The sequence below is a fragment of the Ovis canadensis genome, chromosome 15, assembly GCF_042477335.2.
Source record: "Ovis canadensis isolate MfBH-ARS-UI-01 breed Bighorn chromosome 15, ARS-UI_OviCan_v2, whole genome shotgun sequence".
NCBI lineage: Eukaryota > Metazoa > Chordata > Mammalia > Artiodactyla > Bovidae > Ovis > Ovis canadensis.
This window is the reverse complement of record NC_091259.1, coordinates 61,157,246-61,175,110: the sequence shown is the minus strand read 5'-3', so window position 1 is coordinate 61,175,110 and position 17,865 is coordinate 61,157,246. Positions and strand designations below refer to the sequence as shown.

The 17,865-nt window shown below is 42.8% G+C and overlaps 1 protein-coding gene across 25 annotated transcripts in view; it reads left to right on the top strand.

The window, feature by feature from the left end:
- The window catches only part of XRRA1 (X-ray radiation resistance associated 1), a 70,576-nt gene that overhangs the window by 47,124 nt on the left and 5,587 nt on the right, over nt 1-17,865 (top strand). For 15 of the 25 annotated variants that reach the window (XM_069553063.1, XM_069553067.1, XM_069553065.1 and 12 more), the window contains 4 exons: nt 3,904-3,944; nt 6,935-7,060; nt 16,637-16,730; nt 17,502-17,617. In XM_069553063.1, the coding sequence (XP_069409164.1) occupies nt 3,904-3,944; nt 6,935-7,060; nt 16,637-16,730; nt 17,502-17,617 (377 nt within the window). The remainder of the gene's footprint in view (nt 1-3,903; nt 3,945-6,934; nt 7,061-16,636; nt 16,731-17,501; nt 17,618-17,865) is intronic. The other 10 variants (XM_069553070.1, XM_069553072.1, XM_069553087.1 and 7 more) reach the window with 2 other exon arrangements.

Sequence of the window (17,865 nt, the reverse complement as noted above, 5' to 3'; positions counted from 1 at the left end):
TGATTTGAGTCACCACATCTGTTCTCTATGTCTGCATCTCTCTTACTGCCCTGCAAATAGAATCATCAGTAATACTTTTCTATATTTTATATATATATGTGTGTGTTAATATGTGATATTTGTTTTTCTCTTTCTGACTTACTTTATTCTGTGTAACAGGCTCTGTGTTCATCCACCTCACTAGAGCTGAGTCAAATTTGTTCCTTTTTATGGCTGAGTAATATTCCATTGTATATATGTACTACAACTGTTTTATCCATTCCTCTGTTGATGGACCTGTAGGTTGCTTCTATGTCCTGGCTATTGTAAGTAGTGCAGAAGACATCGGGTGTGTGTGTTTGTTTTAGTCGTTAAGTCATATCTGACTCTGCAACCCCATGGATTGTGGCTTGTCAGACTTCTTTGTCCATAGAATTTCCCAGGCAAAGCATACAGGAGTGGGTTGACATTTCCTTCTTCTGGGGATCTTCCCAACCTAGGGATTGAACCCGAATCTCCTTTGGTCCAATTCTTTACCACTGGCAGGTGGATTCTTTACCACTGAGCCAACTGGAAAGCCCCGAACATTGGGATATATGTGTCTTTTTCAATTATGGTTTTCTTAGGGTCTTTGCTGGGTCTTCATGGCTGCATGTGGGCTCTTCTCCAGTTGTGGTATGTGGGCTTCTTACTGTTGTTGCTTCTCGTGTTGCAGAGTGCGGGCTCAGTAGTTGTGGCACACACGCTTAGTTGCTCCACGGCATGTGGGATCCTCCCAGACCAGGGACTGAACTGGTGTCCCCTGTGTTGCAAGGTGGATTCTTAACCACCAGACCACCAGAGAAGCCCAACACTTTAATTGTTAGTCTTTATAAAGTTTCCCTTGCCCTATTTTATTTTTTCTCCTTCATTCTTAATTCCTCCTACCATTTCCCATTTTCATGTAAGTATCTGTTTTTGTGATGAGTATATTTTCCTGGATATATGGATATATCTTTGTAAAATATATTAGTTTGTGTGTAATGTGTTTTTTTAGTTTACATAGTGGTAATATGCTGTTGAGCCCATTCTGTTAACTTTCTTTCCACTCAGCACTCTGTTGAAGGTTTTTCTTATTGCTATATGCCCATCCAGTTCTTCCTTTTATCTAATACACAATATTCCACACTGTGCTCTAACCGCACTTTATTCATCTATTCCCTTGCTAATGGACACCTACGTCACCTAACCTTGTGTATGTTTCTTGCATATACCCCTGGCCAGAGTTTTTCTGGAATATTTACCTAGGAGTGAGTTTGTTGGATCACAGAGTATATGCATACATAATTTAAATAAATGGTGGCTCTGGTGTACACTCATACTTGAAGAACATCAAAGTTCCTGTTTCCTTACAACCTTGCCTGCGCTTGATATTTCCAAGCTTTTTAATTGCTCTAAGTTTTGTTATTTTGGTAGGTATAAAGTGATATTTCATTGTTTTAATTTCTATTTTATAAATATTGGTGATGTTAAGCATTTCTTCATTTACTTAGTTTTCAGCTTTTATGAATTGCTATTTCATATCCCTTGATAGTTTTAATATTTTCTATTTCTTCTTTTATTTTGTAATCACCTGACTGTTTATTTCATCTGCAATGGTAGAGATGACATTCTGAAGAGAAATTCTTAAGTTTGATTTACCCAAGTATATTAGTTTGTTAAGACTGCTAGAATACCACACACTGTTTGGCTTAAACCACAGATATTTATTTTCTCATGGTTCTGGAGGCTAGAAGTCCAAGATCAAGGTGTTGGCAGATTTAGCTTCTTTTTCAGCCTCTCTTTGCCTTATAGAAGGCTGCCTTCTTCCTGTAACCTCATTTAGTCTTCTCTCTGAATTAATCTATGTCCTAATCTTCTCTTCTTACAAGGAGAACCTTCATATTGAATTAGGGTCTATCCTAATGAGCTTATTAACCTCAGTTACTTTTTTAAAGATGCTGTTTCCAAATACAGTCTCATTCTGAGGTACTAGGGGGTTAGGACTATAACATATGAATTAGGGAGGTGATGGGGGATAACACAGTTCAGTCCATCACATGAAACCGGTGCAGTTTTATCATATGGCTTATGCCTTTGGGTTCTTGTTTAAGTATCTCCCTTTCTCATGGTCACAAAGATAGTTTCCTATGCTGTATTGCTTTTCATTTTGCCGTTTGAGTTGATTTTTTCAAAGAGGGTTTGCATATAGTAGATTTTTCTCAGCCCATAAAATATCCCAAATTACCTTTTTTTTTTGTTATGATGCTTGAATGCTAGCTCACCGAATAGAGAACTATAGCCTTAAAATAATTTTTCCTGAGAACTTTGAAGATATTACTTGATTGCCTTCTAAATTCATTGTTACCATGAGAAGTCTGATACCAATCTGATTCCCATCCCTTTATAGGAAACCTATTTTTACTTCCTGGAATAAGATTTCCCTTTTTTCCTTTGGAAATTTGACTAAGGTGCTTCTGGGTATGCGGTTCTTTTTGTTATTTTGTTAGGTACTTTGTTCTTTCCAAGATAGTTTCGTTTATCTCGGAAAATTTGTATTATCCTTCATCCCATTCTCTGTTTTATGAATTAGCCCCTCAGATGGACCTTTTCTTCTGTACAAGACGTTTATTAAATCTTTTGATTATCATACTTTAAAATTACAAAATTAGTAACAGTGTCTCTTCCATAATGACCTAATTTTGTCTTAAAATGAAACAGTCTTTTGAATTCCTTAGAAGACATTAATTATTCTATTTAAAGTTTTTATTCTTTTGGTTAAATGACCTCTCTTTTTTTTCAGATGCTGGTTCTTCTTTTATATTTCATAACTTTCTTTCATGGTGCTAATTTTCCTCAAATATTAGGAAGTGCCTGACTGTACATCTTTTGAATGGTTCCCAGTCTGAACCTTAGAACCCAGGTTCTGGTTTCTGGAGTTCTTTCTTGTAACTGTGGGAAGGGCCAGGACCTGAGTTCAGATAGAGTGTACCTCAGTTCATCTTCCTAGATATGGGGGCTCTCTATCTCCCCAGAAGATCATTGCTTAGCACCCACACTTATGACCATGGCTCATCCTTTAGCTAACTCCTTCTTTTTTCCTTGCACAGACCTTTCACAGATTCCTTTCAGACCCTTGTCATCGGAGTTGTTCTTGCCACATGGTGTTCCACCCATATTATTGCTTATTTCATTTTAATGTAACCTCCTCAATATAGTATCATTAACATGTGGAAGGGGTCCCATTAGTCAGGGCAAGGGTGAGTGGTCCCTGCATAGGATCCAGACCCAGCAGATGCTTTGCTTTATTAGGTTGAACTCAGCTCTTTATTGGCTCCTCTTTGATGATTTCAAGAATGATATCACTCTGCAGCCTCCTTCTCACTTGTCTCTCCTGAATTCACTGTCTTAACGCATTCTATTTTACTAATATAACAAATAGTATTTTCAAATCCTCTGACAGAATATCTTTTATGTCGATTTTTCTCTTCTAAAACAGTTGGTTTTCCTTCTGACCAATACTGACTGCCCTGTAGTTCTGAGGCTCCCAAGAGCTTGCATGGTACAAAGTCAGGAAGAAGATTAGTGTGCCTGATATATAGTGAGTGAGGGCCAGGGTAGCATGAGATAAGACTGGAGGAGTAGGCAGAGGCAATCAGAGTTCATCAGGCAGGATCTCCAAAGCCTAGCCAAGGAGTTTGAATTTTATTCCAAGCACAAAGGACATATTACCCGATGCATGTCACAGCTGACTCCTCTTCCTAGTTAGCACTGAAGCTTAGGACCAAGGAGTACCCCTTCCGGGAGATACTCTGCTGCACACAGTGGGTGGCAGACGCAGACCCTGGCCTCCTGGGGGTCAGTTAGTGCTCTCACCAATCTCCATTCTTTTCTCTTATATTTCAGAGGTCGTGTTCTCATCTTATCCTGGATTTTCAACCTCAGAGGTAGGAAATGCCTACTTTATATTTGTGTCCTTGCATTAGAACATTAGTTTTAGTAAACAAAAATAAGTTGACGGAGCCATGAGAGGCATTTGCATATATAACACTGAGGAAGCCCATTCACTGAACACATATTTCCTGAGTCCTGACCATGTGCCAGGTGCTATGCTGGCCTGTGGAGATATAGCAGGGGACTCAACCGACAGGTCCCAGGCCTCGCACAACCCACAGACCAGCTTCCATTGTTCTTCAGTGGGGATGATTCCTGCCTCAAGTGATCAAGCTGGCATTGAACTGAGGCTGCCACTAGGATGAAGCCCAGTAGTTCCTTAACAAGAACCCTCACCACAAAGCTAGAGCGATCCTGGCCAAACACACTGCCATCTGGGATCTAATCCTTGGTGTCACAGGCTTAGACACTTGATTTTTGTCAGCACAGAAAATTGTCTTTTTCCTCAGGGTAGATACTCACTAAGCAAGTGCAAGAAGACTGACACTAATATTTATCTATTTATTCATTTACTAATTTATAGTAAGAAGTACCATTATGCAGTTAGGCAACCTACATCCTTGGGTCACAACTCAGTATACCCCCTCCCCACAGATGCAACTGGGTGAGAAATTATATCAATTGCTATATTATTGCCACTTAACAAGCCAACACAGTTGTTGACTTCAAACAATGGCAATTTATTATTTCTCACAATTATTTGGGTTGGTTAGGTGGTTCTACTGGTGTTTAGCTAGGGCGCATTCCTGTAGCTGGCAGGTTATCTGGGAGCTGGACTCATAGACAGCTGGCAGGACTTGTCATCTGTATGTTATCTTTTCATCCTGGACTTCTTTGCAGCATGGTGGCATTAGACTTCCAAGAGCAAGGTTCTGAAATTCAGGCAACAGCATTCTCTGTTGATCAAAGCAAGTCATAGGCCAATATAATACTGCAGTGCAATTCTGATGCTAGCATGAGCCCGCAAGAGCAGAGTCCCCAACAAGACTGCCCTCACTTTAGGCACTAGTTGCAAGTGGTGGGGTTCCTGGGCTATTTGTAATGGCAATGAATTCTACAGCTGCCACGATCCCCTCAGGTTCAGTAATTTGCTAGAATGACTCATAGAACTCAGGAGACCATTATACTTCTGATTACAAATTGACTATAAAGGGTGCAAATCAGGACCAGCCAAATGAAAAGATGCACAGTGAGGGCTGGGAGGGCTCGAAACAGAGAGCCTCTTTGCCCTCTCACTGTGGAATGAATTTGTGACACACTCCCAGCACAGCTGATGGGTTCACCAGCCAGGTAGCTCACCAGAGCCTCAGTGGCCAGGACTTTCATTGGAGTTTCATTGCATGGCCATAATTGATAGAACCGTTAGCTACATGATTGCACTCGATCTCTAGCCCCTCTCGCCTCCCCAGAGGTAAGGCTGGCTCAAACCCCAGTCCTCTGATCACATGGTTGTCTTTATAGTATGGCCAGCCCCCATCCTAAGTCATCTCATTAGTGTGAACTCAGGTATGATCCAAGGGGTTATGAATAACAAAGACATTCCTATCACTCTGCAGATTCCAAGGGTTTTAGAAGCTCACTGCCAAAAACCCAGGACAAAGACCAGACAAATTCTTTATTGTGCAGCAGCCAGTCTGGTTTCAAAGGATTAGAGATACAGACTCCAGGTCTGAATGGGAGGAGCAGCCAGGTCACTCTGCATAAAGTTGTGCCTAATGGATAGAAGGGCTTGTGGCCATAGAAGCCAGAGATTATTGGCAGATTGCTTAGTGCTCAGGTCCCAGTTGTGTGCCATCTGAGAATACAGAGTGATTTGAATGGATGGAACTTTTAGTGGCCCCTCTATCAACATCAAATACATCCCCCTCCAAGACAGGGCCCTCTGTGACCCCAGCAGAGCCAGTCATGCCCTCAGGTCAGGACCTTCCTGGCCCTGGATAGGGCTAGATAACTCCCAAGCCTGGCTGGTTTTTTCTTCTCTGTGCTTCAGTCTGACTTACCCTCTTTGGCTCACATGGCCTCCCTCCAGATCAGGAATGGCACAGCTGAGGAGATGCCTTAACAGACTGCCACCACCTTCCCCTCCAGCCTCTGGGAGACTGCATTCCGATTCCCCTGAGAGGAGAGTTCCCAAGCCTCATCACTGGTTTTCATTTTACTCTCACCCATGACTCATCCACTTGTGGCTGTACAAGGTGGAGCCCAGGAAGAAACAAAATACTTGGCCCAAAATAGGTGCTCCACACATAGTCATTGAATGAGCAGGTGAAATATAAGTGACTTGCTCAAGACTACACAGCAGTTAATGGCACCTAGATGAATCAAGTTCATCTGAAGCCACTCATTAGTCCAGCATCTACCCTGTGATTTCCTTTGGCTCCATCTAACTCAAGGAATCAGCAAGTAACCTGAGTTTGGCATAGTTAATCCAGCAACTTCCATTTTCAACTTGATCATCATCCAGGACTTAGCTGCTGTTTTATCCTGGAATGAAGAACCCTCCACTGTAGGATTGGATGAGTGCATCAGAGCAGTAGTTCAAGGCTTAGCTCACTCCTGCTCTGTCTCCTCACTAGGAAGAGTCCCCTTAATGATGCGAGCATGCACCTGCCCTTTTGCTTTCTGGAGAAATCTTAACCCAACTGTATAGAAGGGCAAGTTCAGGATAAGCCACTATAGGGCAGAAAGTGGGAGGTGAGCAGGGAGCTTCTGCTGTCTGCACTGCTACTATGTCATCCTTTGGCTTCAGAGAACTTGAGACTGGAACTTTGGGTACCAGAGAACGAACTAACTATGTGACATCAGGGAACTTGGAGCCAGAACTCTATGCCCTTGGTGACATCCCCCCCTTATGACCCCAGAAGCCTCCTTTGGGCCAGCCCCTCTGGAATGGTCATTCTTTCCACCGCCTTCCCTAGGAAGGGTCTGTTGGTCCACTTCTTTATCACCAGGGCGCTTTGACTTTGACTCTTTTCCTTCTAAGACGACCAAGGTATGTGCACTTCCGCCTATATTCGAGATTCTTCCTGTGAAGTCACTGAAGGCAAGGAACCAGACGCTGGCCCCACCCTTCCCAGAGCTGAGATACCTTAGCCTGGCCTACAACAAGGTGACTCTTGGCTTCTCTACCTCTTTCCCCAGGAGAGATGGGAGGGTGGGGTGTGAATTGCTCTGGCCTGAAAGCCAGCCCTCCTGTTCCCTGCATCGGCAGAATGCAGGTTCAGAAATTCTCAGGGTGGGGGTTCTCAGGGTTGAGGAAACAGAAGGCAAGCAGGCAGAGGCAGGAGTCCATTGATTCAGTCACAGGTATTGATTTACCACTCACCATGTGCCAGGCTCTGTGCTGGGCACTGGGGATACAATTGCATGAAGAGATTTGACCTCTGCTCTTGCAGAGCTCGTCACCTACAAGGAAGACTGAGAGTGAACAAATAATCACAGTATAAACATGCCCAGTGTTGCAAAGACATTCACAGTGCTATGAAGTATGTGAAGAGTAGGTCTCATCTCATATTTGGGACCAGGGAAGGTACTCTTGAGAGTGGTGTTTAAGCTGAGATGGAAATCAGGGAGCTTAGTGAGGTGAAGATTGAGGGTTAAGTGACTTGAGATATGTTTAAACCAAAGAGAACAGCAGATGTAAAGTCCATAGAACAGATTTAATATGTGTTTCGTTGACAAGTTTTATGTTAACATGTTTTTCCATGTCCTGTAAAACTTCTGTAAGCCCCACTAATTGAGCCCTACTCAGGTGTGAAATGCCAGCAACTTTTAAGAAACCTGGCTTACATTGCTCCTGAGGCAAGCAGTTAGTACAGCCAAACTCCCCAGGTATTTTCCTCTAAGAGTTATAATTTTAGTCATAACATTTAGGTCTTTGATCCATTTTGAGCTAATCTTTATATATGGTGTGAGGTAGGGGTCCAGTTTTATTCTTTTGTATGTGGATATGCAATTTTCTCAACACCTTTTAATTGAAAAGACTGTTTTTTTGCCATTGAATGGTCTGCTTACCCTTGTCAAAAATCAGTGGACCATAGATGTATCAATATTATGGATTATCCTATTGTTCTTGAAACTGTTAATTTTCATCTTTTCTATTTATTGACCCAGAATAGAAGTTACCCTTTTATTGACTTAAAGAATAATTAGCTACTGCTTTCTTTGGATCTCTCTATTGTCTGTCTACTATTTCATTGATTTTTGCTTATAATTTTCTTTCTCTCCTACTTACAATGAGTTTAATTGACTCTTCTTTTTCCTAGATTCCTAAGTAGTGTAATTTTAGATGTTGATGTAGACCTTTCTTCTTTTTAATATAAGCAACTATAAATATCTTCTTTAAGCACTGTTGGAGCTGCATTCAATAAATTTTGTGTTTTGATTTTCATTCAATTAAAACATTTTTAATTTTTTTGTGATTTCTTCTTTGACCTATGGTTTGTTTAGAAGTGAGTGGTTTAACTTCCAAATATATGGGGCTCTTCCAGATAACTTATACTTGTTGAGTTCTAATTTAATTCTGTTGTAGTCAGATAACATAATCTGTAAGATTTCATCCTTCTGAAATGTATTTAAACTTATTTTATGGTCCACCCTATATTCTAGGTTGGTGAATGTTCTGTGTGCACTTAGGGGAAAAAATGTGTATTCTGCATTTTGGGGGGATAGTGTTCTATAAAAAGTTAGTGTGGTTGCTACAACAGCGAAGTTGAGTAGTTGCAATGGAGGTTGAATGGCCTGCAGAGCCTAAAACATTTATTATCTGGCCTTTGACAGAAAAAGTTTGCTGACCTCTGGTCTAGATGATCAAATTTCAGAATTCTTCAAGGTCTACTCTGAATCTCCTTCTCCTCTTCCTCTGTATTTTCTCCTGAGACTGGCTTTACATATCCATTGCCTATGACCAGTGCCTTATAAACTTTTAACTCCTTATTGTACCCCAGACCTACGTGAATTTCTACTTGGAAGTCTAAAAGGCACCTCCAAAGTAGACATATCCAAAGTGAATTAATGATCTTACCAATTCAAATTTGAATGTTCTTCCATTGTTCTGTATCTTAGTCAATAGCTGAGTTACTTGAGCTGTTAACTCCATTCAGCTACTTGAGCCAAACCCTGGTTGTCATCTTTGATACTTCTCTCTCCTGTACGTCCCTCCTCCCCACACACATCTAATCCATTTCCTAGTCTTGTCCAATTTAGGTCTTCATATTTTTTTATGGAATTGAATTAAAATATTGTGTTAATTTTAGGTGTACAGCATAGTGATTCAGTATTTTTACAGATCATATTCCATTATAGGTTATTACAAGATAATGAGTATAATTCCCTGTGCTACATAGTATATCCTTGTTGCCTATCTATTTTGTATATAATAGTTTATATCTCTTAGTCCCATAACCCTAGTTTTCCCTGCTTCCTTCTCCCCTTTGGTAACTAGAAGTTTGTTTTCTGTATCTGTGAGACTTTCTGTTTTGCATATACATTCACTTTCATTATTATTATTTTTTAGATTCCAGTATAAGTGATATTATATAGTATTTGTCTTCCTCTGACTTACTTCACTAAGCATATTTCCTAGGTCCATCCATGTAGCTGCAAATGGCAGTATTTCATTTTCTTTATGGCCAAGTAATACCACCAATTTACATTCCCTCCAACAGTATAAAAGGTTTCCCTTTCTCCACATCTTCTCCAACATTTGTTATTAGTAGACTTTTTGATGATAGCCATTCTGACAATGTGAGGTGATATTTCATTGTGGTTTTGATTTGCATTTCTCTAATAATTAGTGATGTTGAGCATATTTCATGTGACCTTTGGGCTTTTGTATATCTTTGGGAAAATGTCTATTAAAATCTTCTGCCCAAGTACTATTTACAGTAGCTAGAACATGGAAGCAACCTAGATATCCTTCAACAGCTGAGTGGATAAAGAAACTGTGGTAAATATGTTCAATGGAACACTACTCAGCCATAAGAAAAGAACACGTGTGAGTCAGTTCTAATGAGGTGGGTGAACCTAGGGCCTGTTATGCAGAGTGAAGTAAGTCAGAAAGAGAAATATAAATACCATATACTGATGCATATATATGGAGTCTAGAAAGATGCTACTGATGAATTTATTTTCAGGGCAGCAATGGAGAAACAGACTTAGAGAACAGACCTATGGACATGGCAGAAGGAGAGGAGGGAGAGGGTGAGATGTATGGAGAGAGTAAAATGGAAATTTACAATACCATATTAAAATAGACAGCCAGTGGGAATTTGCTATATGACTCAGGGAACTCAAAACAGGGGCTCTGTGATAAAGTATAAGGGTGGGATGGGGAGGGAGGTTCTGGAGGGAGGGGACATGGGTGGGGTGTACCTATGGCTGATTCTTGTATGACAGAAAACCACAAAAGTCTGTAAAGCAATCATCCTTTAATTAAAAAAATAAAGTGGCAGAAAGCAAGAAAAAAACCTTCTGCCCACTTTTCAATTAGATTATTTGGTTTTAGTTTTGATAATGAGTTGTATGAGCTGTTTGTTTTAGGTATTAACCCCTTGTCAGTTGCATCATCTGCAAATATTTTCTTCCATTCCACAGATTGCCGTTTTGTTTTATCAGTGGTTTCCTTTGCTGTGAAGCTTTTAAGTTTAATTAGACTTCGTCTGTTTATTTCTGCTCTTTGTTTGGCCTTAGAAAATGCAAAATAATATTGCTGTAATTTATGTCAAAGAGTGTTCTACCTGTGTTCTTGTAGGACTTTAATAATTTCAGGTCTTAAATTTAGGGGATGAAACTGTTTTGAGTTTTATTTTTGTATATATTGTAAGAGAATGTTCTTTTTTTTTTTTTTGGTTATGGCATCCAGTTTGTGGGATCATAATTTTCCAACCAGGGTCTAAGTAACCTGGGCCCTTGGCAGTAAAAGCATGGAATCCTAAACACTACACAGCCAGGGAATTCCCAAGAGAATGTTCTAATTTTTTTTTTTTTTAACACGAAGCTGTCCAGTTTTCCCAGCATCACTTATTAAGGAGACCATCTTTTTTCCAGTGTATATTCTTGCCTTCTTTGTCATGGATTGACTGTAGGTGTGTGGCTTTATTTCACAGCTCTTTATTCTGTTCCATTGATGTCCATGTTTTTGTGTCAGCACCACACGGTTTTTATGACCATAGCTTTATAGTATAGTCTGAAGTATGAGAGGATTATACCTCCAGCTTTGTTCTTTTTCCTCAGGATTGCTTTGGCAATTCTGGGTCTTTTTTGATTCCATATAAATTTTAGTATTATTTCTTCTAGTCTTCAGAAAAAAGTAATAGGCATTTTGATAGAGATTGCATTAAATTTGTAGATTGTTTTGGGTAGTATGTCCAATTTAATAATAATAAGATATCATGGGATATCTTTTCATTCACTGAATCATCTTTAAATTCCTTCATCAAAGTTTTATAATTTTCCAAATACAAGTCTTTCATATCCTTGGTTAAATTTATTCCTAGGTATTTTGGGGGTGTGATTTTAAAAAAATTTTTAATTGAGGTATGCTTACTGTACAATGTTATATAAGTTCAGTTCGGTTCAGTCGCTCAGTCGTGTCTGACTCTTTGTGACCCCGTGAATTGCAGCACGCCAGGCCTCCCTGTCCATCACCAACTCCTGGAGTTTATTCAAACTCATGTCCATTGAGTCAGTGATGCCATCCAGCCATCTCATCCTTTGTTGTCCCCTTCTCCTCCTGCCCCCAATCCCTCCCAGCATCAGAGTCTTTTCCAATGAGTCATCTCTTCGCATGAGGTGGCCAAAGTATTGGAGTTTCAACTTTAGCATCAGTCCTTCCAAGGAACACCCAGGACTGATCTCCTTTAGAATGGACTGGTTGGATCTCCTTGCAGTCCCAGGGACTCTCAAGAGTCTTCTCCAACACCACAGTTCAAAAGCATCAATTCTTTGGCACTCAGCTTTCTTCACAGTCCAATTCTCACATCCATACATGACCACAGGAAAAACCATAGCCTTGACTAGACGGACCTTTGTTGGCAAAGTAATGTCTCTGCTTTTGAATATGCTATCTAGGTTGGTCATAACTTTCCTTCCAAGGAGTAAGCGTGTTTTAATTTCATGGCTGCAGTCACCATCTGCAGTGATTTTGGAGCCCCCAAAAATAAAGTCTGACACTGTTTCCCCATCTATTTTCCGTGAAGTGATGGGACCAGATACCATGAGCTTCATTTTCTGAATGTTGAGCTTTAGGCCAACTTTTTCACTCTCCTCTTTCACTTTCATCAAGAGGCTCTTTAGTTCCTCTTCTCTTTCTGCCATAAGGGTAGTGTCATCTGCATATCTGAGGTTATTGATATTTCTCCTGGCAATCTTGATTCCAACTCGTGCTTTTTCCAGCCCATTATATAAGTTACAGGTGTACAGTATAGTGATTCATAGTTTTTAAAGGTTGTACTTCATTTGAACTACTATAAAATAATGCCTATATTCCCTGTGTTGTACAGTATATCCTTGTAACTTATTTCATACTTAAGGGTTTATACATCTTTCTTCTCTACACCTATATTTCTCCCTTCCCTCTCCCTACTGGTCGCTGCTAGTTTGTTCTCTGTATCTATAAGTGTGCTTCTTTCTTATTCACTCATTTCCTGTATTTTTTAGATTGCACACATAAGAGATATCATACAGTATTTTCTTTCTCCATTGCACTTATTTCACTTAGAATAATACTCCCCAAATCCATCTGTGTTGCTGCAAATGGCAAGATTTTCTTTTTATGGCTGAGTATTAGTCCATTGTATATATCTATGATTCACGTCTTCTTTGTCCATTCATCTGTTGATAGCCACTTAGGTTGCTTCCATATCTTGGCTGTGGTAAATAACACTGCTGTGAACATTGGGATGAATGTACCTTTTCAAATTACTGTGTTTTTTTTTTTTCAGATGTTTATCCAGGAGTAGAGTTGCTGGGTTAATGGTAGTAAATGGTTCCTTCTAGTGTATTTCTCATTTCAGTTATTGCATTCTCTCTAATTCTTTGTTTAAAAACTTCCGCCTTTTCCTCCGGATCCATTCTTTGTCCGAGTTCTCTGGTCATCCTGTTGATCGTTACCCTGAACTCTTTCTCAGGTAGATCGCCTATATCCACTTAGTTTTTCTTCTGAGGTTTTACCTTGTTCCTTCATCTGGAACATGTTCCTATTTCACCTCATTTTGCCTAAATTGCTGTTTCTATTTTAATAGATTTGGCAGGCTGATTCTGTTTCTTTTCTGGTAGGTTCTGGTCCTTGTCATCAATGGTTGTTCTGTAAATAGCTGTGATTTTGATGTTCCTGTGAGAAGAGATGAGCTCAGGGTCTTTCTGCTCCACCATCTTGGCCAATCCCTGGTCTGGAACGGATTTTTTTTGTGTGGGAGTACCATATGTTGGCTGGGTGTCCCCAGTGTCTTCAAGGTGAGGGCTGGATCTGAGGTGGACAGCAGCCCGGTCTTTGCTCAGGGGGTGCTGGCCTCTATGATAGAGGGTGTGGCTGGTGTTGGATTAGCTGGCACTCCCAGCAGAGACAGAGGCTACTCTATCAAGGGCCAGGGTCTGCTGCCTAGTTGCGGTGGTGGAAACCTTGAGGGTCTGACTCAGGCTGACTCTGTTCCCTTTAAGTGTGTGTGGTTTTCCTTCTCCCGCACTGGGGCCTTTGCCCTGAAGGAGGGCCGTGCACAAGTAAGTGGGGCTCCTGTGCTTTACAGAGGTCCAGCGCTGTGCCTGTGCAGGTGTCTGCAGTTCTACTCAGCTGCAGTCCAAGCTGCATCTTTCCCCCCGTTATGGTTGGCCCAGATCTAGTGCACAGTTGTAGCACAGAGTGGGCAGGGCTGGTGCCTTCACTAGGCTGGGACTGAGAATCTCGGCATTGTGCTTGTGGGAATTGAAGCACTGCTCAAGCTGTAGGAAGTTGGGCTGCTTCTGTGTAAGTGCCAGCAGTGGCCACCATTGCCCACCAGGCCCCCCGCACCACCTCTGCATCCCTAAATGGATTCTTTTCCTAGAACCTGACTGTCCTAGATCACTGCTGGCCTGGGGTGTTCACTCAGCTCAGATTGAGTGTGGCAAGGCGGCAGCTGCTAGGGTAGACCACCCCCTGTCCTGTCTGGGGGTGAGCCAGCACCCACCCCCTCCTCCCCAATGCAGTCTAGGCTTTAGCCTTTCTCTAGCCCATCCCAGCATTTCTCCAAACAGCCACAGGGTTTGCCTTTTCTGTGTAGGACCCCAGGACTGGACACCCTGTCTGTGTCCTGACCCACTCACTCCCTGGGATAGTATCTACCACGCCATCTCCCTCTTCCTCTTAGTCCCCTCCCAGGGACACAGGTCCTGACCAAGTGCCTTTCTTCTCACCCTGCCTGATTATGTGGGAGTCTCTCTTGTAGCCTTGGTGGTTTAGGAGCTCATCTGCCAGATTCCATAACATTTTCCATGAAAATTGTTCCATGTGTAGATATAGTTTTGATGTGTTTGGGGGGTGAGGGGAGGTGAGCTCCATGTCCTCTTTACTCTGTCATCTGGATCCCCTTCCTGAAGCAATAGCCTAGGTCTTCATATTTCTAAAAATTCATCAAATAGGTTCTCTATGGACCAACATCTTTAATAAACTTTGGTCTGGCCCATACTTGCACCTCCAGTCTCATTTTGCACCAACCACCCTTTCTCTTTGCTTTTAGTCACACTAGTCTATGGGGTCACACAGAGTCGGACACGACTGAAGTGACTTAGCAGCAACAGCAGCCTTCTTTAAGTCCATCCAACAGGGTTTCTTCTCTTTGCTGTGGTATCTTTCACACATTCTTCTTTATATGAAATGTTTCTTCTCTGCATTAGAGGAAGTAATGCTACCTGCTGTGACAAACTTAAAATGTCAATGAACGCAAAAGTGTATTTCTTGCTTTTACAAAACCCATTGTGGATATTCCTGGCTGGTAGGTGGCCTTTCACGTGATTCTTCAGAGACCCAGATCTCTTCTGGCCATAGCTCTGTCATCCCATAGGACCTTAAGAGAACTTTACTGAATCCTGTGCAACTGGTCAGGTGGCTCAGTGGTAAAGAATCCACCTGCTGATGCAGGAGACGTAGGTTCAATCCCTGGGTCAGGAAGATCCCCTGGAGCAGGAAATGGCAACCCACTCCAGTACTCTTGCCTGGAAAATCCCATGGACAGAGGAGCCTGGCAGGCTACAGTCCATGGGGTCGCAAAGAGTCAGACACGACTTGGCGACTGAGCATGCATGCACACAACTGGTGGGAAGATAGTTGAGTGAGGAGAGGATCCTGCAGGAGGTTTTGAATGGGCTGCGCCTGGAAATGGCGTTGCCCATTTATCACTTCCATGCAGGTGGCATTGGCTAGAACTGAGTCATAGGCCCATGTCTAGCTGCCTAGGAGGCAAGAAGAAACAGTCTAGCTGTATGCCCAGAAACTAGAGGGAATGTTTCGACTAATACAGAGGTTTCTTTGACACGTACTGCATCCCCCATTGCATTCATTCATTGCCTCCTGCCATCCTTCGGATCTCAGGGACGCCCCCTCTTAGCTCTGTGACTAGGTCAGACCACCCTGGTGCTTCCTGTGCCTCTCTTCTGTGGCACTAGTCACTGTTGTAAATGTATGCTTCTCTGTGTTACTCTTCTTCAGTGCTTATTTCGCACCAGGTACTATTCCTCCAGGATAGGAACTGTATCTCTCTCTCAGTCCCAGCTCAGAGCTTGGTACATAAAGTCATTCAGTAAATATTTGTTGACTGAAGAACCAAAATGAAAGGCACTGAATAGGTAATTGCCCCAGGGCCATCTGGCACTACCCATTGAGGCTCCAGAGGAAGTCAGACTGAGCTACCACCCACTCCCGGCGCTTGGTGCTCTCTCTGGGCCCCAAATCTGACTAAACACCTTCCAGTGTGTCGAGGCATCTGAGAGGCCACTGCCCTGCTCCCAACCGCTCTGACTCTATTTCACTGCTAACAGACACCCGGCCCAAGGTTGTCCCCAGATGTTCTCACCATTCTTCTCAACAAGGAGTGTTTTTTGCCCTTCAGAGGCTGGCCTCATGGGGTAGAGTGGCCTCCAGGCCCCGGACACTGGCTGAGCTAATCGTTTTGATGCACGTGTCCCCCCGACCCCCTGTCCCCCAGCCCTCCCTTGATCAGTGCCCAGATAGGCTACAGTGAAGGAACTGTCACTGCTGTTGACAGACTGACGCATGTGTAGAGGTCACACTGAGCAAGGGGAAGTATCAGACAAATTGTATGCTGGAGTCAAAGTCAGTGCCTTGCCACATTTCCAGGCTTCTTGTGAGACAAGTACTACATACATTTGTTCTTATTTTTGTCACCAACATCCTCAATACTTGGTATAAGCTACATATCCAATATGGAGAAGGGGAAAAATTCTTAGGTTTCAATGTGAAACAGTGATGGTGAGATTTGGGCCAGGAGAGGCACAGGTATTCTGGGTGCAAACAGGTGAAATTGCAGAGACAAGACAGTCCCAGCAGTAAGTCCTGTCCCCAGCAGCCTCACTCCCCCAGCCCCAGTCCCACCCCAGACCTTGCAGGCACGCAACCCTGCATTGTAGGGCCTGGAAGCAGTTGGGGAGAGGTGCGGGGTGGTGTCCATTTGATGCTCTCCTGCATTCCTTACAGATTGCAAAGGAAGATGCCATCCTACCGGTAGCTCTCTTCCCATCCCTCTGTGAGCTCATCTTTCACAACAACCCTCTGGTGACCCATACACGAGGTATGGTACCTGCAAACCTGCCCCCTAAACCCAATCCCCAAGAAGCAATGTGGAGAGCCTCATCCGTGCCTCAGTGCCAAGCCCTGCTCTGCTCTGTGTCACAGGGGGACAAGCTTCATAGTGCACTGGGGGCTGTAGAAAACAGCAGACACTGCTGAGCACATGCTCTGCACTGATTCATCCCAACAGCAACCCTGTGAAACAGGCATTATTGTCCTTATGCACAGAAGATGAAACTGAGGATCAGAGAATCACAGTCTACCCAAAGTCACACAGCAAAAAAAGGCAGCACTGGGAATGCAATACAGAATTATCTAGATCCGGCGTGAGCTCCATAATGACACTCTGCTCTGTGGGATAAGTCTGCTGTGACCCCACTCCCCACTTCCCAGCTGGGGAGGCGCATGAAGCCGAACTGCAGAGCCCTCCCCCTCCCAGAACACACTGTATACAGTAGCTGCCATGTCAGTAGTGGAGCCACCATCCAAGATGCAGCAGCTGGAGGCATTTTAGAATCCTGGGTCTCTGGAGTGACACTAGGGTATTCTAATCTCTGCTCTACACTGTCTTCATTGCCTCGGGAAAATTCCTTAAACTGTCTGTGCCTCAGTTTCCTCATCTGTCAAATAGGCATAACATAGGTTTCTACCTCCTAGGGCTGGTGTGAGAATTAAGTAAGGTTATACATGTACATGAACAGTGCCTGGCACATAGAAGCCCCCAGTAAATGTTAGCTAACAAAATAATCTTATTTTCCCATCATGGCTCCAGGGGTCCCACCACTGCTAAAAAGCTTCCTCCAGGAGCGGCTGGGAATCCGCTTAATTCGAAGGAAGATCGTAAAGGCTAAGCATCATATATTGATGCCTCGGAAGGACTCTCGGAAGGTAAGGCTTCATAGGCAGGACCCCCAAGCCCAGAGGGAGTGGAGCCTATTCTAATGCTGCAGATCAGCCTGGCAGCAGAGCCACTCCCACCCACAATGCCTGGGATTCTTGTTAGGTTTGTAGTAGCAGTTTTGTCTTCTCCTTCCCTCCCTGTATGACATACAGATATACCCAGGAGAGATAAGACAGACAGAGACCCAAAAATCAGAGTAGGGAGGAGTATGGGAGGGCATTGAGTCTGATCCCCT